Genomic DNA, 22,591 nt, shown 5'->3' with positions numbered 1-22,591 from the left:
GAGCTGTGTGCCCTGAATCGTTTCACCTGGCTATTACCACATGCTTCCTAAGTCTGTCATCGAAGAGAGACTTTTATGTCTCAACATTTCTATTTTCTATTGCCTTGAATAAAATAGGACCTTCACATGCCCATGACCACCACAGCATTTTCTCATCTTTTCTTGGTGCTTGGATTAAATGCGTTTAAAAAAAAAAAAAAAAAAGCGGCCTGTCAGTGATTTGCAGTAAGTTTGGGGGGAAAAAAATTGTCCTTAAATTAATAAGCAGAAGGTAAGTCATGAAATATTGTATTTGTATCAAGAGGTATTTATTTTTTTACAAAAATCACATTGTCGCTTTCATTTACTAGAACTCCAGTTTGGGAACATCACCAGCGCAGGCAGAGCACCACTCTGGAAGCCCCTTTGCTGCAGATGAATGTCGGTGATCCTCCTCCGCTGAAACAGCTCATATAAAAAAAGTAGACCTCCTGTTGTACTACCAGAAAAGTAGTTAATAGAAAGAGCTGGGAGAGTAGAATGTTGATAATGTCAACCTTTTGTATTTCGTTATCATCTGTTGTTTCCTATCTGTGGTTTTAATGGATCCGCTTGTCTTATAGCAATTAGATATCTCACAATTTATCTGAATTTCTGACTTTCAAGTTCTGGGAGAAGGGGTGTAGCTGTTATTCTTCATATTCTTTCCTTTCTGCTTTTTATTTTCAGTATCTTCTTCTTTTTAGGGTATGCATTGATACATGCTTTCCTAGGAAGTGTGGGTCTATTTTAATTTTAACCTGTATATACTATGCCTTGATTAGTTAGGAGTATTAAAGTAATTTTGAATCTTCAGATTGGGTCTTAAATTGCATACAAAAAATTGAAAATGCTTTCTCGATGGCCTTCTCCTACCAGGCAGCATCAAACCTGACAATGATCTTGGCTCCTGGAACATAAGGAGCAAATTTAAAGGAAGATCTAAAGCACTTCAAAAAAGCCATAAGCAATCAAAACGCCTTTCTCTAGCTACGTGAAAATAAGCCTTTTTTCAAGGGTACTTATTTATTTATTAGGAAGGATTCGGAGAGAATTTATTTATCGTACGTAAATAATGAGTCTAGTGCTGAAAACGAGACCACGCTGGTTGGGACCACACTGAAAATGAGGCCACATTGAGCACCACACTGCTCAATGAACGTTTGAGAAACCTTCAGCCTATGTAGGAAAATTCTAAAATATTTCCTCCAAAATATGTATACCTGTGCCTGCACGTTGGCGTTGCATGTGCATGCTTTGATATTAACGGCAACATCATGCGGTTATCATACCCTAAACAGTCCCACCCTGAGGTACGTATTGCATCCCAGCATTTTTGAAGCTTTCCCCTTTAGAGACATTTTGCCCAGATAGTAGCCTTAAGATTTATTTTAGTTCTCTTTTCTCCATTTTGCACTCCATTTGATCAGTTTTATACTCTGCCTGCAGTGCCCCTCACATTTGTCTGTGTCACATGGACTGCTCGCTCCACTTACTCAAGAGCTCAGGAACCCGTTGAGTAGCACTTGACTCGGCTTGCAGAGACAAAATTTCACTTAGACCTTTATATAAACAAATATCATCTGGTTTAAGCAATGAAGCGGCTCTGACCGATTGTCACATTTCAGGCTGCGTCCCCAATGCATGTTTCTTACTCAACACCCGGTCAGGAGGAACAAGCGTGTCTTTCTGGAAATCAAACTAAATGGTTATATACGCAGTCGCCACCACTGTCTTAAACCCGTAGAAATTCAAGGTTTTTCATACTGTTTTTGCTCTCCCAGGCTGTTAGTACATATGAACTATTTTCATTTTGCTTTTGGTATTGTTCGCGCTGTTTTTAATGTCACAGCCCTGGAAGCGGATGGTCCTGACATAGTTTGCCACGCAATTTTGAACGCAGTCAGAAGACACGCTCGTGCAATCTCTCATTTATAGGCTGGATAAATACCACCTGCGTGCTTCAACTCTACGTGACTGAAATCAGAGGAGGTTTTCACATTAACCTCAGTCGGAGAAAAATCTGGCTCGGAGTGTTCTTGCACACATGTACGCTCAGATGCATTAACTGCTCATGCACGTCTCGGATCCACCTGTCCCAGTACTGCAAAAATATCACTTTTGTGTGATACGTCTGAAAACCAGTGATTGTAATTCTCTGGTAGAGGCAGGGAAAGGGCATTTTAACTGTTACATTTCATAACCATCACCGATGTCACCTAAAATCCTCACTTTTTTTCCACCACCTTGACACTAATGGTAGGTATTAAAGCGGCTTCGGTGGTCCCGGAGTGGCCCGGGCTCTGAGCACGCGGGCACCACCCGGCCGTAACGAGCTGTAGACATGGGCCGAGAGGAAGCAAAAGAGTCCATGTCAGGAGGCACGTGGTGTACTCAGTCTAAGCACATTTAGAAATTACTCTTTGCGTCTGCACGGCGCACCTCCGCAGCGAGAGAAAACCCTCGGCAGCGCTGGTGGGACTGAGCGGAGTGGAGCTCACTCCGAGACCATCTGTCCTTTCAATAATCCATGAAGCACCGCGTGTCCGCTCCGGAGCGACAGACCTGTGCCATCTTGCGAGGAGCTGCTACGAAGGCAGGCGATGGCCCGGGCAGAGCAACTGATTGCAGAGGGAAAACAGGAGAATGAAAAAAAAGAAGGAATTGGAGTTTTCCACCCCATAATCTAGTGGGTTTGGACCTGAATGCTACCCTGGATAAAATAGGGAGCTATGGGAAAGCATTTTCCAGTTGGGACAAAAATTACTGGAGAGTTGTAAAGCACAGATGCTTCGGCACACAAAGGTGAGCTGTCTTGGAGGAGGGCTGCGAACGTTCAGGGGAGGGAAGGAGAGGAGGAAGGTCTATCATGCAAGCGTCAGGAGAGGAAGGTTTGCTGGGTGCAGAAACCCATTTATAAAAACAACCACACAATTTTGACTGACTGGGCTTCTTCCTTGTTGTGTGACATCTGGATGAAGCAGATTTATCTCTTCGGTGCGATTTAGTTCCTTTTCTGTCTTCATTCACGACGTCCCATGGCATTTCACTCATTGCTACTGAGAAATGTCTCCCAGGAAGGGAGATCCTGTCACGCAGACATGAGCTACGTTGGGTTTGTTGTGACCTTTGGGGAAAGCTGGCAGGAAAAGGACCATTATCCGTAGTTGTCTGATGTTAAAACCATTCCTCTTCAAACTGCAAAATAATTATCATTATGATCAATGTTCATGCAGTGCTCCGTTTCTGGGGACACCTGTTTTTTGACAGGTCCTTTCTCAGGAGTGTGTGCTGACAGGAACGGCTTAAGCTGTCCTCCAGAAAAATCAGGTACAGCTAGGGACACATTTTCTTATTTCTTATAATGCGAAGCGCAGCCCAGTCCTCGAACCTGATTGGGATTCCCAGGCACGCGGCATTGCGATAATGCAGCTGCATTGCGATAAACAACAGCGCCAGGACAAGACCCCATCAGCTGGCAGCGAAACCCCGTCCCTCCTGGGCTGCAGGGTGCTGCCCTTTGCAGGCACCGCTCCAGCCCTGGCACCGCTGGGTTCATTCCCCCGCCACGTCATTTCCACAGCGAGGCGGTTTTAGGGCATTTGCGCCTTAACTCACTCGCACACGCTAATACGCCCTTGGTCGTTAACTGCAACGCAAAACAGATATTAGCTTTTCCTGATAACGCCCCTGCCATAAACCCGCTTATTTCCTCCATCGTTTCTGTCCTCATTGTTCTCCGCATCTCGGAATTTAATACTGGGAGGGTTGAAATCTTGCGTTGCAGTCTCTGCCTTGTTATTTCTCCACTTCTTCCTTGTTTGCTGTGTGAATTGACTTGGGAGATGTCTACAGACAGCAATAAAGACCTTTCGACACTTCTAGACAAGTTCCTGTTACTACAGCAAAGAGCTGGCAATAGTTCTCAGCTCATGGAAAGCTGTCTGGAAGTCTCATCTTTGTGTCTGCAAACAGCCACAGACTTTTGTATAATCGCAGGTTTTTGTATAGCCGACTTCGTTGCAAACACGTTGTGAAAGCAGACATTCGGCAAAGTAATTAGAAGTTGTGAACACTTTATGGTTGTCATTGCAGGTAGTTGTGCTATTTGGCTATTTCATCCAGTCACTGTGTGAAATGCCTCCGTTTTCCAGCGCTTCCTAAAATAATTGATGTTATTCTTACTGATATATTTTGAAATCTATCTTTACGGACATTCTTTTGCACTTTTTTTTTTTTTTTTTTTGGCATTCTTGTGTATTCTTTTTTGTTGGAATTAGTGTATTCAGCACAGTCCCGTGCTCAGGCTGTTGATAATGATAAGCTGCACAAAGACATGCAAACTGAGCTGATGCAAATATTTAAAAGGATGCCACTGCCACATGCTTTATCCAAGTTTGGGACAAAGTACCCTTTACGTCTCATCTGAGGATGTTTTTCTATGTCAATGCTTTTTCTAATTGACTTTCTCATTGTAATGATTTCTCTTAAATTATTTGATCGGCAATGAAAGTCCAGATTACTGCCACCACTACTGAAATCCTAGAATTTTCCATCATCATTGAACCTGCAGCCAACTGAACATCACCTCAAAAGTCATGAGCTCCCACCCCGTACTCCTGTCCCAGAAGCTGTCTGTTCCAGAAGAAAACTGGAGGAAAACTGAAAAACTGTGCTTTCCAAGGTAATCACTTTAACACGTACTTTTCTAGCTGAAGTCTCCGGCAGAAAACGTGTCCATCCCCATTTCCGTGGTCAGAGGCATTGCGTTAGAGGTGGGTAGGAGTGGTCAACACCTGCTTGCTGCAGACAAATGGAGTCCTTCATGGGACCTAATCTAGGAATAAGTTTAAATTGGTTCTCTGAGGACATCTTACTGTTAAAACGGGTGAGCTGAAGTCTTTGCGAGAGTCTGTTTTCTGGTTCTCTGCCACTGCAGGACAGCGTTGTATAAAATGTAGTTGTACAGGCTCAAAGAAATTTCAGGTAAACAGATGCAAATGTTATAAACAAACTGCAAATGTTATAAACAAAACACTGCAATGATCCTAATTATGAAAATAAATGTAGGCCCTGCTAAGAGATATGTACTATCGCAAAATAAATGATGAGTGCAAGACAAATCACACAGTCTTAGAAGCAAGTACAAAGGACTCTATAATATAGAAAACCTGTTTGAAATTACAGTCTCAAATAATTTAGGCACTTCATTTACAATTGCATACTGTTTTCAGGCATTTCCCAAAATTCTTGAAGTTCTCGGCCACTTCACAAAATAATCTGCTTCATAATGTGTCTGTAACATACAGAGCCCATATGTTTGTTGACATACGGTCTCACTGGCTGTCCCACTTAAATCCTTTTTGGGGCTAAACACAGGGCTGTGATGTGCACAACAAATATCGATTCCTATTTTCCACTTAACACAGAATAAAATAATTGTATAAAATTCTAAAGTCTTAATTGCTGATGGATTTTTCCATGGGCAAAGGCAGACAAAGGAACACACAGAGTTTTCCATCAGCATCCCCCAGGGCAGTAGCATCACAATTTTTTTTCCAAGGACGTTTCAGTCCAGGCATTTTTCTGCTCTACGTGGAGCGGAACAGGAGAGGGGAGCAACAGATGTGATGTAAAGGAAACCTGTGACTTTTTAGGGTTTTTAACCAGCATCCAGAATTCTCTCCAAAAACTCCTAATGTCTTTGACATGCTAACCCTGGCCACCTGGAATCGGCACAGATTGCTGCTTCATTATTGTTTGATGTTTCACTGCATCGCTCTCCCTAACAAATGTGTAGGGAAGTCTATCTGTAGAAAGGCTGAGAAGAAAACATGATTATAAAAAAAACCCAAACAAATCTATGGCTTGTCCGACAATACGTGAAAGTCTTTTATCTGGTTACTTGACATTCAGTTGGTTTACTTGCTTAGCTTCATCACAAAATATTTCATAGTGAAACTAAAGAATTTCTGTCCCACTTCACAGAGTGATTTATTTATTTTTTTTACTCTTTGACATGGGATACGGTACTTCTGGGGAAACAGTGATTTTCTCCTCTGCATTGGAAAACCATTCTCACGGAGCTTTCTGGTGAGATCTTGTCTGCCGGTGGCATGGAGCCCTTGCAGGGTATTTCAGCTTTTGCCTTCAGGAGAAAAGAAGGTAAAAGTGAATTGCTGGGCTTGGCTACGACTGTGCTCCTGGTGCAATGATTTTGCAGTGTGACCAGAGGTAGCGCAGGTTCCCCTTGCAGCTGCTTTGGCAGTCGCCAGTGGTGCTAGGTGGTTTGCTTGGAGTGCCTAAACAGATGAAAAAAAAATAACCACAGGATATAAGAGTTGGTTAGGTGACATCACGGGCATTCCTGCGTCATGGCAGTATCTTGAATCTGTATTTGTTTTTAAAATGAGCTTTTAGAGCAGGTTGGATATCTCCAGGCACTGGTTGCTGGATATCGATTGCCTCCCTCCAGGTGGCTAATACAGCTCTCCAGCCCTTGTCGATAGTGGCTCTTTGATGCCCAGCCTGAAATAAGTTTTCTCACCAAAGGAAGAAGTCCACGTCACAAGACACCATCTCTCTAAGTGCTAATTTGACAGCCTTATTGGCAGCCCTTGCTGCGAGGCCAAGGAGCTGTCAGAGGACGGGCGTCGGAATTGCCATCCCAACCCCTGGAAGCCGTCCCTGCGGTTCGCCGTCGAGCACGCCGGCAGCAAGGTCCAGCAGCTGCTTCATCAGCCTCTGCCGACTGGTCTGTCAGGCGGGCACCGCGCTTACTAAACTTACTAAAAATTAATGCTAAAAGCAGAAGAAAATGTGCAAAATAGAATTTTCTTTTCTTTTCTTTTCTTTTTTTAACCATACAGAGAGGCTGGTTGGTAATGCGGCACATAAAATCCTGTGTTCTCCCCGGTATCATCGGATGTAAACTAAAATAGTATGGCATCTTTGCCTCTGATGTGACTAATTATTTCTAACATTTTCTCCTGAAACGTTGCGTAGTGAAAACCTCAGTCAAATCAAGCCGGAGCTGAAATACTAAAAAAAGTAGCAGCAGTTACACTTAAAATATATGTTAGGAATCAATTGCATGCAATTTCCTGGAAGTTTAATTTTGTTTGTGCAGTTTTGAAGGGCCTGGCTGTGTTTTTAGCAGCATGTTCTGTTAGCTGGACAGAACAATCTCTGCACAGGCCTGATGGTGACCTAGCAAAGCCACAGGTCTGCCTTACGACTGCCCTGTTCGTCTAAGACCCCGGGTGATTTTCTGATGTACAACAGTTTATGCATGTAGATTTTAGCAATAAAAAAAAAATCAGCATTAGGAATGGAAGACCTAATTATATTTCGCTGTTATATTTAACAAGAAAGATGCAATATAAATTAGTAAGAATGTGTATAAACACAATTTAATAAATACAAGAAGAAAGATACTTACATCCTCCAGTATGTGGAGTTTATAGCCTTGTGCAATGTAATTATGTTTATATGAGTATGAGCATAATAAACTGCAGAAAGTCACACAGCAATGAATGATAACAGTGTATGTAATTCTAATGATATACAGTACCACAGCTGAAATACTGAACAGAACCCTGCAATTTGTGTAGCAGAGACAAGAGCGGAAGGGTGTTTTCTAAGTGAAGGACTGGAACGCTAGCCAAAGACTGGGGAAAAAGAACCCCAAGATGCTCCCACACTGGTAGGATTGCAATCTGCTGTTTAAACACCTTTTTCTCTTCCCTTTTCCAGGCACGTGAACTGCACCATGCCAACGGTTCCGTTAGCATTCCCGGTCGCTCCCTTTCGAGCCTTGCACGGGAGCGGAGCTGGGAGCGGAGCTGGGAGCGGAGCACCGCTGGGCGCTGCCGGCAGCTCCGAGCTCCGCTCCTCGCCTTCTTCTGCAGCTTTTTAAGCTGCCCAGAGGGTACGAGGCATTCAGAGTTAAGCGAGAAAGAAGGCCTTTGCTGACCTTAGCCGGTCGAGCAGCCTCAGGGGTTGAAGGCAGACCCCAGCAAAGGCCTGGTAACTCGGGGTTTGAATCCTGTCGGGATTTCAGCCTCTCTTTTTTTGGCTGCGAGACTTGGCTCTCTCAGAGCAGAGGAGCGCGTGCACTTGGTGCCCTGGGAGCCTCGAGCACAGGATGGAGTTTTAGCATCTACTGCAAAGCTTGAAATCTCTCTCTCTTTCCTGTGTTTCTTCCCAGCCCGTGACCTAAATTATGAGTAGAAGATATTAAGCCTGGATTTTAACTTAAGAGCTGACTACACCCACAGGAGAAATTAAAGCACAGTGTTGTTTTTTGATTGAAGGTAAGCAAGCAGTGAAATTCTACTGGATTCTTTGTTTAAAGTGCTGCCAGAAACAGGAAATTTTGAGCAATATTCTGTTCTTCTTTACTGCTCTTTCTCCTCTAAAACCGGTCCATACCCCCACCACATTTAGACACAGCACAGTCCTGTTTTGGCTTGTTGGTTTGTTATGTTATAATAAAATGTCATCTAACCTTAATTCCTTACTCCCTCCTGCTTGCTATTAAACCCCTTTTCCCCCAAACTAGCATTTGCCAGCTCTTACTGGAATTTCTTCACCACAAGCTCCATGGGGTTTTGTGTGCAATCTCATGATTGTGGTACCAGAGAAAACCTTGGGAAAGGAACGTGGCAGAGCTCTAACTTCTTGGTTAAGCACAAGTCCTGAATTGCTCATTGCTACGAGAACGTGCAAACAGAGGCTCTACCCCACCATCCATCCGTGGCTGGTTGGTGGCTGCCTGATGGCTACCAGTGCTCCTTCTGTAAGTATTGAATGCATTCTTTCTTAAAATAGAAAAAAAATATCCAAATTTCCCAGTACTGAATCTAAATAAATACTCTCAGTCCTTGAATAAACCCGTCTCCTACGATTATGGGTCCTTTGTCTCACCTCAGCCAGTTCTTTCGACTGCTGATAATATACAAGCAGATTTAAAACCGGTGTCCTTTGCTGAAGAACGAGATGCTTAAAGTGTAACCCACCTTTACGCTTTCAGGGAAGATTTGGTTGATGTGGGACAATGAGGCATTTTATATTGGGTTTAGCTCTGTGAAATTTCAGCTAATACCATAAAAGAGTTAATTGATTTCTGCAGGTTACAATCTAAGTTTATCCCGTGTCAGGATTTTCTCCTGACACTGCTCATAGACAAGGTGATAATCTTGTATCTGAAGGCAAACATATAGAATACATTTTAGTGATCCCATGGAGCGGTTTCCCAGGCAACTGTAACATCTTCATCCACAGCAGGGTGCAGGGCTTGCCTGGCCAGCTTCTCTTCACGCTAGAGAGCCTGCAATCGCAAACGTGCCTTGCCATGCCTTGGGGGGGGATGAAAAAGCAAATAGGGTTTGGATGAGTTTTGGATATTTCCTCCTGAAGTTAAGGTCATTCATGGGTCTGGTATTGTCCACAATAAAGAGTATTTGACTGCTCAGGTTGGACAGATGCGTAGCCCGGTCACAACCTGCCAGCTAGGGATGAAGGGATGGATGATAGGTTGCTGCTCAGGGTCTGGAGATGGGCAGGCGAACCAGGAGCTACCCCTTTCTGAAGAGAAATATTAGCGATACAAGAGACAAAACCCCACGTGGCTAAAGTTAGGAAGGGGAGAGTCAAAAGATCACTTTATGCAGAGTTAAAAAAAAAAAGTAGTAAATACATTTTGTTCTTGTACTGCCTTCATTCTTGTGGAAAATGGGACTGACCTCAGAAGGATAGCAGAGAACATGAAGTCTGCATGAACGCGGTGTGCTCTTCTTCAAAATCCATCCCCAGCCCCTATTTATGCTACGCCACCTCAAATGTGTCAGCGGGGCTTTGGGAGAGGCTGTAGGTTAGAAAATAGCCCTGGGAAATTCAAAGTTATCAGGCTCTGCGGTTCCCATCTCTGACATTTGGAACACAAATAGCCAGCTTACAGCTTGTGAACTACAGGGATTGTAAAGCAATTCGATGTGGCTTGAGAGCATGGTCTGTAATTTGGCACTGAAAGCTCACACGTTGCCTCTGAGACGCACACCAAGAAGCCGCAGTAGGGCTGAACTGTGAATCGTTCCAGGGAAAGGGGAAATCTTTGGGTTGCGCCTCTTGGTCACGTCTCTGATGCACAGTTACCGGTATCCGAGCTGGTTTGGTATGCCCGTGGTATAGACATGCCCTAAGGCCACAAGCTTCAACACTTTCAAAGAGCACATGTTAAGAGACTCTGCCCTTATATCAGAAGCCTGCAATGAGTTGAGTCAGAGTATTTTTAGCTCCTGTCCTGTTGGCTTAGGTGACGCTGATATTATGAAATTTGGCAAGGCAGAGAACTGTAAGGTTATTTGAGTTTCAAGGGATCTCTTATATGTAATGTGGTCTTGTTGTTCCTGCTGCGGTAAAGAGACTGGGAACTGCGTGAGCTTCGCTTTCTTAATTGCTCATTCATAATTTGTCGTACTAGTCCGGAGCGTCTCGGATCTCATGAAGTAATGAGGAAGGGCAGGCCCACGCCGGGCGCTGGAGCCCTGTGCAGAGATCCCTGAGCCGGTGGAGATGGAGCTCGCTGCAGCACCAGGCGACGCATCACCAGGCGACGCATCACCTTCTCTCCAGGGCACGGTCCTGACGCCCGTAAACCCCACGGAGATGGCTTGGGTCCCACCATACTCATGTGGTTATTCAGCGTTGAGGGCCAGGCGAGTGATGCATGTGATGCTTCCATGGAGTGGTAATTCAGGTGTGCTCCTTGCTGCTGCACGGTCCAGTCCTTCAGCTCCCAGTGCTTCTTGCTTTTAAGAAGAGGCCCTCAGCCCCTTTGAAAGTTATACCCTGTCTATCTTCACTCTTCACAGCTGGGACTCGCTCAGTCTTTATTGAAAAGTGCAATATTGAAGTCCATCATGTAATTTTTCCAGTGTACTTGTGTGATGGGAATTGGGTTTAAAAGCATGAACTTTTACTGCTCAAATGAAAGAAGTAGCTGTCAGCAGGCAGGCTCTTTGGAAGGAAAAAAGAGTCACAGGGTTTTTTGTGGACTGCATGTTTGCTTCTGGCAGTCAATACAGTGTCAAGCTGAATGGAGAGCTGGTCCTTTTCATGTACTGTGGCCGCAACACTTTTCCTGTGAGACCGGAGCAATGAAGCTCTGTAGTAAGTAGCTAGAGAATATCCACTGTCCTGTCCGCAGAGAACAATCCTCATCCTCAGCGTCTGTGATCTTTCCTATTCCCCGGAGAGTGAGGTTATATTAGCTTTTCTAATATTGGATTTTGTGTTTATTCACAGTAATCTGTACTCTTGATTAAGAAGTAGCAGTTGATTACCTCTGAAGTTAGCAGCTGTGGGGAGGGGTACAGACCGGAAAAAAACCCTGAAGACCCTGATGCTAAAAGGGGAATTCACAAGGTGGAGACAGGGAGAGAGATGAGGTTTGTAAATTCGATATTAATGCAAGTGATAGAAGAATAAGGGAGGCAGATATAACTTCTGGAGGAGTTATATCACACACAAAACGTAATGAGGTATGAAGAAATGCTCACACAGAGCAAGAAAAATCCAGTCAGCTGCAACAGGTTTTCAGTGAGAAAACCAAAACTTCTTCTGTCTTTTGGCATGTGATATTTTTGGATGAAGCCTTTTATAAGAGGAGGAGAACACGAGGGGAAATCGGGCTCCTCGGTAGCTTATGTTCAGACAAAAGGCATGGCAGCTTGGGCACCGAACTGTATGACAGCAACATCACCTCTCTCCTGCTTGAGGGCCTTTATAAGCAACGACAGTCGCCAAGTAACGATCCAGGGCTGGCATGTTGCAAGGTAGTGAAGCTCCTTGCCGTCGCTCATGGAGCACCAAAGGTACGGAGCGGTACCCGATGCCTGGGCATCACCTCTGTGGAGCAAGGCAGACTCGTGGTTTGATTTTATCTTCCTACCAGCAAATTTGAAAGCACGGCTGTATTCACAATGTGAAGCTTGCTCTAGGGTTCAGTGCCTATTTGTTTTCTCTTTAGCAGGTCATTACGGAGAAGACCCTTCCTATCAAAAGGCTTTTGCAGAGGAGGATGGCTCCTTTAAAAAGGCTGCAATATCCTTGTTTGTTTAAGTGGCACAGACGAGTAGAAAGAAAATAGCAGTGAGTTAAAAGAGCATGAAGAACAGATGGAAAACGCTCTGTATTTTGGAGAGAAAAGGTGTGTCCTCTCACCTCCTACAAATGATGACTGCTGTTCCAGATGTAGCCACTTATTTCCTAAAGGTACTTTAGGTCTCATGTCACAAATTTAAACTGGCATCTTACCCTTCTCCAGAAATGCCAAGAGCTAATCTCTGGAACAGCTGAGATTTCTCCCTCGCAAATGTTGCCTGTTCAGAAGGAAATGAGCCACCCCTGAGTTGTGATTTGGATATTTTCTCATAATTCTGTGCCAAGCACGAGGTAACTTTGCTTCTCTCCCAGCTGATCAGACCCGGCCTGTTTGAAGATGAAACGAGACCCTTGACAGATGTTTGGCATCCAGCTGACCTGTTTTCCACCCTGAAGGTCACTCCAGATTACACAAAAACCTGCTCAGGTGTGAGCAATTCACCCCTTTCTGCCCAGTCTGTAGGTGGTGAGTGTCCTGATGAGCATTTGGCATCCTCCGTGTCCCTCACTGACCTTGCAGTTACTACAGGTCCGCAGGTTTGTGTCCCACTTTTTGCCTCCCAACCGTAACTGTTTCATTGGGTTAGCTGTGCTACCGTGACCAACTTTTGCCCTACGTCGCTCCTTTTTTTCCATTCCCAAATGACATAGTGCTTGTTGGTATGACATCTCAAGGACCTAGAGAGCAGAAAAAATGGTTTTGTACTGAGATTCTGAGGACGAAAATATGCAAGCTTGCTTGAGCCAGAATATTCTGTTGGCATCCTAGCATGATAAAAAATATCAGATACATTTTCCTTGTCTTTCTTAGCCTTATCCACTGGAGAACCCTGAGATACAGTGCAATAACATATATAAAAAATTATGCCCTTCAAAGCCACCCAACTCCTTCTCCTTATTCCCTACTATTTATACTGTTTATGTTAGCTTTCCTTGACTCCTTTAAAGTTTGATCCCTTTAAAGTTTGATCTCTTCTTCTTAAGTCACATCAGACTTTCCTACATCCTTTTCTCCTCGCTCTCCTCAAAAAACTTTGCCTTTTCTTGTCTATCTAGGCTCTTTTCTCTTTCTTGCTTCTACTTCAGCAACTATTCAGACTTTCTCAGATCATCGAGATCTTTGTTGCATCTGAACAGAAACTGGGTTTCAGCTTTGACAGGTGTCTTTTTAGCTCCGCACTGACATCTTTTCTTAGGCAGCAACTTCCTGTAGGATCTATTTGAGAGATTTCTGAATGCATAAATTATCTTGGCATGCACAAATAAGCATAGCAAAAATGTTGATTACCGCCACTTTTCAGTTGCTGAGTCTCCCCGTAATGGGTTGAGCAAGTTTTGTCTGCTCTGCTCCCCCCCCCCCAGATAAATTATCAAATGACTTTAACATTTGGTGCTGGTGCATAGAGAATAATGAGAGCTTGTTTTTCATGTTGTACTTCATGCAGATTGTTTTTCTGAAGGCATGCTAAAGAACCTGACCAAAATGCAAGACCATCTATAAATCGGAACGGTTTTCTGCCATGTTTAAATATGTTTTTGGCAAAAGCATTATTCCTGTCATTTCCCGTGGAATGTAGCAGGAACACGGTAGCGTCAGCAGAAGTCGCGTGGACATTTGTGCGGTTGGCAGAGGGCCTGCAAGGTGCCGTGCGCTGCGGTCTGCGGGGATGTTTGGTGTCACAGACTCAGGTTTTACATCACTCCACAACCTGACGCACCCAGCAGCTCTGCCCTATGCCGGCGGGTGGGACTGGCAGACCTGGATAAGGAAACTCATGCTGTCTCTGCCCACATCCTCTCTGCGTACGTTGACTGTAACCAGGAAAGAGAATATATAATTATAGATGATGATTTAGACTTTAAAATCCTGAGGATGGTGACTATGACGCAGCCGACAATTCCTGTCTGAGGTAGGATCGAAAACGTGATTTTAATGTTAATTTCTACTTCTGGCATGGGGGATCAGACTGCAGCTTTATCCCCTTTGCTGTGACAGTGACGTGCACAGCTCCGACGATGCAGAAGTGCTTCGAAATTGGGCAGCAACCCGGACCCCAAGGTTCACGTTATCTGTAGGTCCACAAATCTGACACCCTGTTCCTTATAGAGCCTAACACCGCCTGCTTTCTGCACACCTCCTAGCTGCTGAGTAGCTGTCCAGGCTAAGCAAGCCGACCAAAATGCCATTACGGAGTGGGAGGCAGGCATGGCAGTGCTGCTTCTTGCTTTAATGCCTTTTTGATTTTCTTTTTTCTCCTCGTAGATCAAACCCGTGCGTCAGAAGGTGCATCGCTGGAGCCTTAACCGTTGCTAACACAGGCTTAGAGGGGAATGATGTCTGGGTGGAATTGCATTGAAAATCAGGTTTTACAAAAGGAGCCGTGTGTCTTTTAAGCGAGGGCTGCCGTGCCACGGCTGCGTGTAGGAGCTGTCCCCGTCTGCAAGGAGCTCGAGCAGTGTATCACTCGCAGGACTTCGCTCTGCGGGCGGCAGCGTTAGCAAGCAAAATGAAATTCAGTAAATGTGTCTCTCCTTCTGGAGAACTTCTGAAGTTGAAACAGGAACGCAGAGCTGTTTATCCACAGCAGCCAACGCGAGCCTCGGTGGACTTGCAAAATATGCACCTGACCTTTGATGAGACTATTGCATCCTCCACGGAGAGCCCTTCTGTGCAAACACCTTGGCGGCACAGGAGCAAAGTAAATAACACAGAGGACGGGCTCCAGCCCGCAGGCATGAGTGCCGCGTGCTCGCGGAGCGGTCGGGGATGGTCCGTCACTGCCCGGTCGAACGTCCGAGGGCAGGAGGGGAGGCAAGAGCTGTGCTTCCCCCCAGCCGCCCCATTTGGCCTTATAACCCCTTACGCTGTCAGCCAGGGACGTGCCTCTTCTGGATCATAACCAAGTGTAAGGGGATTAGAAACCATCATGGCAGGGAAATGCACAGAAGTAGTCAAGCGTGCACCTACAGCAACTTTTTAGCTCCTTTGTGCCTCTGTAGATGAGATTTCAGTGGTGCAAGCGAAGGGGTTGGCTGCATCCCCTTGCTGGTAGTGAGAACACAGCAGTCACGACCAAAGGAATAAACCTGCTTTCTGACTTCTGTTTTTCTTCTGTCTTTGTGTCTTGCTGGGATTTTCTATTATCACTGAGTCAGAAACAGATTTGTAGGCTGTGAGTATGATTAATTTCCATTTTGCACCTTGCTATGATCTCAAAGCAAACCACCCTGGCTCTTTGGTTTCTTGATGTTCTTGAAAGCAAGAAAAACTTTGAGCTCGGAGCAAAATATCCAGGCAGCTGTCTCAAAAAAAAGCCATGCTGAGGTTTCACTGGGAACATCCTCGAGGGGAACAACAAGATTTAGCACCTTGCCTTTATCCAGACCACTGACCTGCTATGGGGTTATACCAATGGACCATGCAGATAGTCTTTGGTGTATGCTTTCATTGTCATTATTTTGATCCCTTAGCAAAGGCACACAATGCCAGTTTAAACGCTTTAGATTTAGTACTGTGATGGGGGGGGGGGGGGATATCATATTCTTAAACTTATAGGCCTATTAACCTCATTAAGTTGCAAGGCTCGATAGGCTTATCAGCAAGCTTTGTGTTGTGTTTCATATGTTTTTCGTGGGGAACCAAACGAGAGCAGCAGCGAGGTGCAATACACTATCCCTTTAACAAAGCAAGCAGGAGGGAAGAGGTGATGTTGGCTTTGCAGGGAAGTGGAAGATACTGCTGCTAATTTATTCTCATAAAATGCAAATTTTATGGATGCTGGGAATTTTTATTATGGTTCTTAATGATTCCTATGACCTATGATACCTGCCAGTGAACCTTACCTGGGAGCAAGGCCTCAGACTGGGTGCTCTGCAGACAGAGTAGAAGACAGAAATGTCAATTGCCACTTGTTCTGTTAAACCTGATTCATCCAAACCTGAAGTGGGAATATCTTGAATGTATCTAAATCTCCACATACGCTTTATGCATACAAATCACAGTTGTGGTGTGTTAGATTGCATCCTGAATCGCTAGAAAAAAATAAACTCAAAGAAGTGAGAAGCAAATGCGAGAGCTTGAATCTTCACTCCGTTCAGATAACACCACTTGTGCGGGTCTCAGAGGTGGACAAACGCCGTGCGCCCAGTTCCGGGCTGGTGATGTCTCCGTAACTCATGCTTGCCTAACTGCGATCTGCATCTGCCTCGTGTGAAAGCGGTTTGTGGTTGCTCAGCTGGGCAAAGCCTTTGAAAAGGTGGCATCTGCTCTTGGATTTTGTGGGGGAAAACCCAGACATTACTTGCCTGTCTCCTCTTCGAGTCAGGTCCTAAGGACTGCAGTCTCTCACAGGTGACTTTTAGGCAGAATTGGAAACAGAAAGCGGGCTAAAGAATTTTGCCAAGAAAGATCTTACTGTCAGCATTTATAATACGAGCATGAATGAAATACATGCAAATCCTCAGGTTAACCATTATTTTTTTCCCAATGTTCAGACCAGACGCGACTGGTTTTGCAAAGCGTTTGCGAGATTTGCTGCCATATGAGCCTCTTTCCCTTTCCCACCCGCTGCGTGAGACATCCTTAATGAGTGTATTTGATCGTCTTTTTGTCCTTCCTTAGAAAGTCACGCAAGAGCTGTCTTCCTATGTTGTTCGAAGTTTCTGTAAGCTGCTGCTTTGCTCCAGGCTCCACAAAGCTTCCTCCTGTCCGGGCCCGCATGGCCATCTCCTTGGTGTCCCCTGGGAGCTGCTTGGTGGCCTCGCTTGGTTGTTCTCTCACCACTTGCTTATGCTGAAGGTGCCTACAGAGAAAGGCTCTGAGCACCTCTGATGGCCAAAGCTTATGAGCTAGAAATGTGGCCAAATCCGCTCTTTTAAAGGGATGTGATAACGGTAAGCGTAGGAGGAACTGACCAGGCACAACGGGAGGTCACCAGGGACTCAAACAACTCATGATTTAAAAAAACTAAGTCAATAATGCACCAAAGGTTACCCGGAGAGTCTAAGGTACAAGCTCCACACTGAACGCAGAAATCCTGAACTTAATCACAAGGCTTTTCTTGTCCCTCATCTTCCACAAATAATGTTGTGTGAAGGTTACTTTTGTATTAAAATTGAGTTAACCTAAATGCAGATACAACAAAAGCTGACGCTAAACTTTGCTCAAGCAGAATCCAACCCGACGTACTTTTCATTGCAGCAGAAACACGGGCTAATCCGCTTATCGGTTGGAGTTGGAGGTCCTGTACGAGTCGGAACGGGATGTTCAATTCAAACGAAAGGATTTTCTCTTTGAATAAGAGGACACATACTGAATATGCAAATAGTCAAATGTTCTCTTGACGGTTTTTATAAGTGGATTGCTTACTGTGGTGTTTAAATGAGGCTAATTTCATCTTATATTTCTATAGTCCTGTTGGTCCTGAAGAATCCTGAAGTACTTTACCAGCAACTACAAACACGTACTTTTTAAAAGTAATTTAAGACTCATTGGATTATATCAACCACTGACATGATCAGCACCGGCATGTACAGTGATGATGAAAAAATATTCAACCACAATCTGAGATCAAATTATGAATTATTCTATAAAAAGTGTTAAAAACTCCTACATGCCACTGTATTTCTTCTGGCCTTATCTGAAGGCCTCACTGCTTTCTACCTTCTGGAATTAAGTGCATCTACATCAGGAGACTGAAAAGTTGCAGTTAACGTTGCCGTAACGTATAACAGCTCATGTATCCCCAAAGACTCACACAGAATTCCCTGCTGGAGTCCTTGTACATTGATTTTTCAGTGTAAACACTGAAGGAAATGCAACATTTGAGGCGGCTGAGTCACTGGTGTGCATGTCTAACACTGGGTGACTGTCAAAAAAAGATCCTTAGCGTTCTCATTCTAAGAAAAAAAAAGCGAATTTAATGTTTTTCAGCCTGTGTAGTCTAACATTAACAGACTTGGTGGGACTCTTACTGCTTTTACAGTACTTTGTATAAATAAACCACAGGATCCCCTAAAATGTCGCACAATTAAATTAATGTTGCGCAATTAAATTTGTTGCAGTAACAAATGATGCTCTTAGACACGAAACATTTGCTGCATTGATGGAGATTAACAGAATTTATTAATCCTACAGAAGATTTTTGAAGAAACTTAACATAGGCTAAGATATGTCTGCACGCAAGAGAAGAAATTAATGTCCAAAGAACTTAAGTTCTAAGAAAAACACTTAGAAATTGGGTGCAAACTCAAAACTAAGCGTGTAAAAAAAAAAGGGAGGGGGAAGAAAAAGAAAAAGCTATATATATTGTTACATATTGTTCTGTGTATTGTAGCTGCTCTGAGTAGAATAAGATTCTTTGAGGAACTTTGTACTTAAAGGGCACTTTTACTGTTTTTCCCTTGCAGCCAGGCTTTACAAGGTCTTAATATGATGTATTGGAAGTGGTAAAAAGTTCTTGAAATATGTTTTTTGAAATCTTTAGACCTTTGGCCCTATTTGCTATGATGATACAGACTTAACAGTAAACCCACTTGAGAGACATTTTAATGGAAGACTTTAAATGAAATCAATTGGTAGTTTCATAATGGCAGCTGAATGTGCGCTCTTGCCATTTTCCCATTTAACAAGAAGAAAAGGCCAAACAAGGACCAATTAGTCATAATAAAATCAGCTTTGATGACATTTCCACTCCTGAACTCTGGTATAAAATGGTCATCTAAGAAAGAACTGAAAGGATATGTGAGGAATTTTGGTAGTATAACTGCATGTACATACATATACACTCCTGAGTAAAAAATGATCAGGTAAAGACACTGCAGATTACTTTGTATATGGAGAAAATATACCGTTTGTGTGTTCATGTGTATGCAGGTACTTCTGCTTGATTTTTGTTTTAAATTTTAACTGATCTCAGTTTTTCTTTGAAGTCTATGCAGGTTAAGCTTTGTTTTCATTCTTTGGATCTCAGTGACATTTGTGTGCTCGGGTTACCCACTTGTCCCTTCCATGGTAAGTCATGCTCCCTACTTACTTGAAGACCAGATGCTTCATTTCTTTTAAGTAGCTATTTTATTTAAATTTTTTTTTTGTTTGCTTGTTTCTTTGTTGTAGTTGTTTTTTATAAAATGAAAGAAGTTTCTTGTATTAAAGCTATCGGTTAAATATTATTACCTAATTTTCCTGGAGTATAGCTCAATTTTTGCTTTAGTTACTAATAAAATATGCAAGCCTCTAAAATAATCATGTGAGAAATCTATTGCATATTTAATGTAGCATGTGGGGAGCTTTTGCTGAAGTTGAAATATTGTATGGAAAAGAGAAAGACATCAATCATCTCCTCTCCATTTCATCTAAATTCCTTGTCTATATCTAATAGGTACAATAAGATGTATGTATTAATTTCACTTATTGCTAGCTAGTTTATAAACCAGTAAATTTATTTGTCACTGTTAGTGTGTAGGTAAAGGAGAAATTCTTATATAAAGTTATGGAAAATTATTGCATAGAATCAGTAGTACAAATTTGATTGAACTATGAAAGAAAGTAGAACAGCCTATAAAACCAAAGTGAAGAGGTTACTTAAATAATGCTAATATCCTTTCAGTTTCTGATCTCGACATCTGAATGACAGATTGCTGGTCAAACCATGCGTACACTGTTTAGGACTTTGCCAACGTGGAATGAGATATTTTATTTCTAATGATGTTCAATTTTCCTGGTTTGGACAAAGTCTTCTTTAGACTCCCTGTTTCTCTACTGCTGTAAAATCAGCTCTTGGAGCCATGGTTCAGATTTCTTTGTTTCCTCTGATGTGATTTGCATCATTATCTTTTCATTAAGGTGATCTGTCACTAGCAGAAATGGTGGCTACTCGTGCAGCTGTTTATTTTATTGATGTGAAGTTCCCGTTAGCCTTAATCTATCCATCACCCCGTTCCTCTGTATGTTTTACTTCTGTAAATGCTGAATCATCTTTCATTTCTGATCACGGACAGTTTAGACACAGCTTGATCTGACTATCCACATTTCTTAATGGCTCTCTTTATGGCAATGATATAATAGGTAAAATGATTTTGAATTATTTCAATGAATATCTTGCATGTCAAAATACCAGTCATTTATTCAGCAGTGTAAGTCCCTGTATAGGTTGTGAGATAGCAGCTACAAATTCAAAGGGGAGTTTCTCTCTGTCTGTGTTTCCTGCAGAAAGTATTTCTTCTTGTTAAGGAGAACTTCAGCCTAGGGAACCCCCCCCGTCAGTGGCAAAAGAGGGCTGCGTGGTCAGTGAGCTGCGCGCCTGCTCCGCTCCCTCAGACTCGGTGCATGCTCTTGCTTGCAGAAAGAATCGTTAACCTACCTTTTCTACGCACAACCAGAAAAAAATGTTACGTACTGAACAGTATTAATAAAAGCAATAGCATACTGAATTAAAACTAATCTTAGGGAAGCTAATGGCAATTTTACCGTCCGTTCCGGTGGAGGCAGGCGTTGAGCCCGTGGCTTTGCGTGCAACCACTTCCCAAGCAGAAATGCAACGGAGCCAGCTTTAGAAATGATGGCAGAGGATTTCTTTTAGAGAGATAATCAGCAAGCTGGTAAATCATGATGTGATGAAGGATGCACAGAACAACTATAGTCATGCCAGGAAATGTTTCCTTTTAAATTCAATGTTAATTTAAATGCTATTTCAACTTGTAAAACTTTTTTATGTAGTTTACATTTTTAGACTGCAAAGTGCAAGGAAAAGGAACGTGCACACAAACCTATATGGATTTTAATCCAGACTTTTTAAAATTCCCATTACTATTTTGTCATTATTAAACTTAGTCATAACTACTACCATAACTAGTCATAACTACTAGAAAGCTTCCTCCACCAAATTTCTGCTTTACAGGTATTTTCATTTTCTCTTATCTGTCATTTAAACTACATGACTTCACACAAGTGATAACAAGATGCTGTTTCATTGTTAACTGAAAAAACTCTCATTTTACAGCAATAAACATGCATGCTACTCTAGGGAAACCGTGTTACATGTCACAGCTGGTCAGCATCACCGAAAACAATTCATTTCATACCGTAAACGTAATTGTAACAGTATCAGTATTTTATACCAGAAATGCCACAGTTAAGCTTTCTAGAAAGCTATGAAAAAATCTGATTTTGAATATGACGAATCCTTAGCAAATAACAGTTCATCCTTGTCATTCTAAGCATAAATTGTTTTTGTGTTTCTGCTTTGCTTTTTATACTGAACAAGTCCTGGCGAATACACAAATCCATAATTTTACCTTTTCTTATCTCTGTCTTTTTCTTCTTTTTTTTTTTTTATCTTCAGAGCAGCAATCCTTTTTATTTGAATTGCCAGCTGTATGGAAAATCTGACTACTGCCTCGTCCTGCTGAATAACTGCTTAGCCAAGGTGGGCAGGAATGAAGAACTGGCTTTTTTAAAGCCTTACCTGGAGGTGGCTTTCAATAAAAGGTCCTTTCGCAACGGTGTTGGATCAGGAATTAAAAAAACTTCCTTTCGAAGAGCAAAGTCATAAACAAATGTGCAAAACCACACTCTCCGTTTTAGCATCTGATGTTTAACTTTGCGCTTAAAATCATTTTAATGCTTTTCTATGATAAACCCAACAGAGACAAATGTACCCGTGTCTTCATCATGTAAACAGCTGTTCATTTCAAAGAGCACAAGCCAAGTGGAGCAGATGGAATTGCTCAGAAAGGGCTTTGTTTCCAAAGTTACAGTATCATAAAGTTTTGTATCGAAATGAATGTTTTCATTCGGTTAATTCCCCTTCTTTGTAAAGCTACAGATTTAATCAGCTTGCTCTTGATTAATACAGAAATAGCGCTCTGCTTTGAATAGATGTGTGCATGCAGCCTGTCGGGAGGACTGACGGTATTATTCCTGACATCCCTCCTCTCTGCTGTAGAGGCAAACCCACCGGCAAGGCAAGGCAAGCCTGTACTTTCCTGGCCCAAATCACATTCACTTGAAGACAACCGCTCTGGCAATTTTAATACAGGTTTAAACTCCATTTCATGTCAGATTTCCAAAGATATGAAGGGCCACTGGTGAAAGGCAGAATCAGGCCCTACTTGTAACTTCTAGTTTCTTTTTAATATAGTTATTTAAAATGACTTTAGCAGGAAATAATCTCTTGAGAGGTGTCATTTCATTTCCAGAAGAGTCCTGGGAAATCACTCTAAGACAGGGTATCGGCGCAGCTCCCTTTGCCTCAATTAATTGACTTAGGTAGGCAACACGCATCTGATGGAATGTGCCAAATGCAGTTTCTGCTCGTCTGCTACAGTTGTGGCGCAGTAATTAACAACGAGGTTTCTTTCAATTTCCTGTAAAAAAAAAAAAAGTCATTTGGTCTGAAAATATGTAAAT

At 42.9% G+C, this 22,591-nt stretch overlaps 1 protein-coding gene across 1 annotated transcript; it reads left to right on the top strand.

Annotated features, from left to right (window-relative positions):
• Nucleotides 1–12,560: 12,560 nt before the first annotated feature.
• NPS (neuropeptide S) lies at nucleotides 12,561–21,968 on the top strand (the record flags this gene model as incomplete). The annotated part of the gene is made up of 3 exons (XM_075504230.1): nucleotides 12,561–12,649; nucleotides 19,114–19,195; nucleotides 21,525–21,968. Coding segments are annotated over 3 exons (381 nt in total), but the record flags the coding sequence as incomplete, so codon positions are not given.
• Between the last annotated feature and the right edge of the window lie 623 nt (nucleotides 21,969–22,591).

Source organism: Mycteria americana, chromosome 6, assembly GCF_035582795.1.
Source record: "Mycteria americana isolate JAX WOST 10 ecotype Jacksonville Zoo and Gardens chromosome 6, USCA_MyAme_1.0, whole genome shotgun sequence".
Taxonomy (NCBI): Eukaryota; Metazoa; Chordata; class Aves; order Ciconiiformes; family Ciconiidae; genus Mycteria; species Mycteria americana.
Note: the sequence above shows the minus strand (reverse complement) of the source record. Positions and strands in the feature narration are given on the sequence as shown.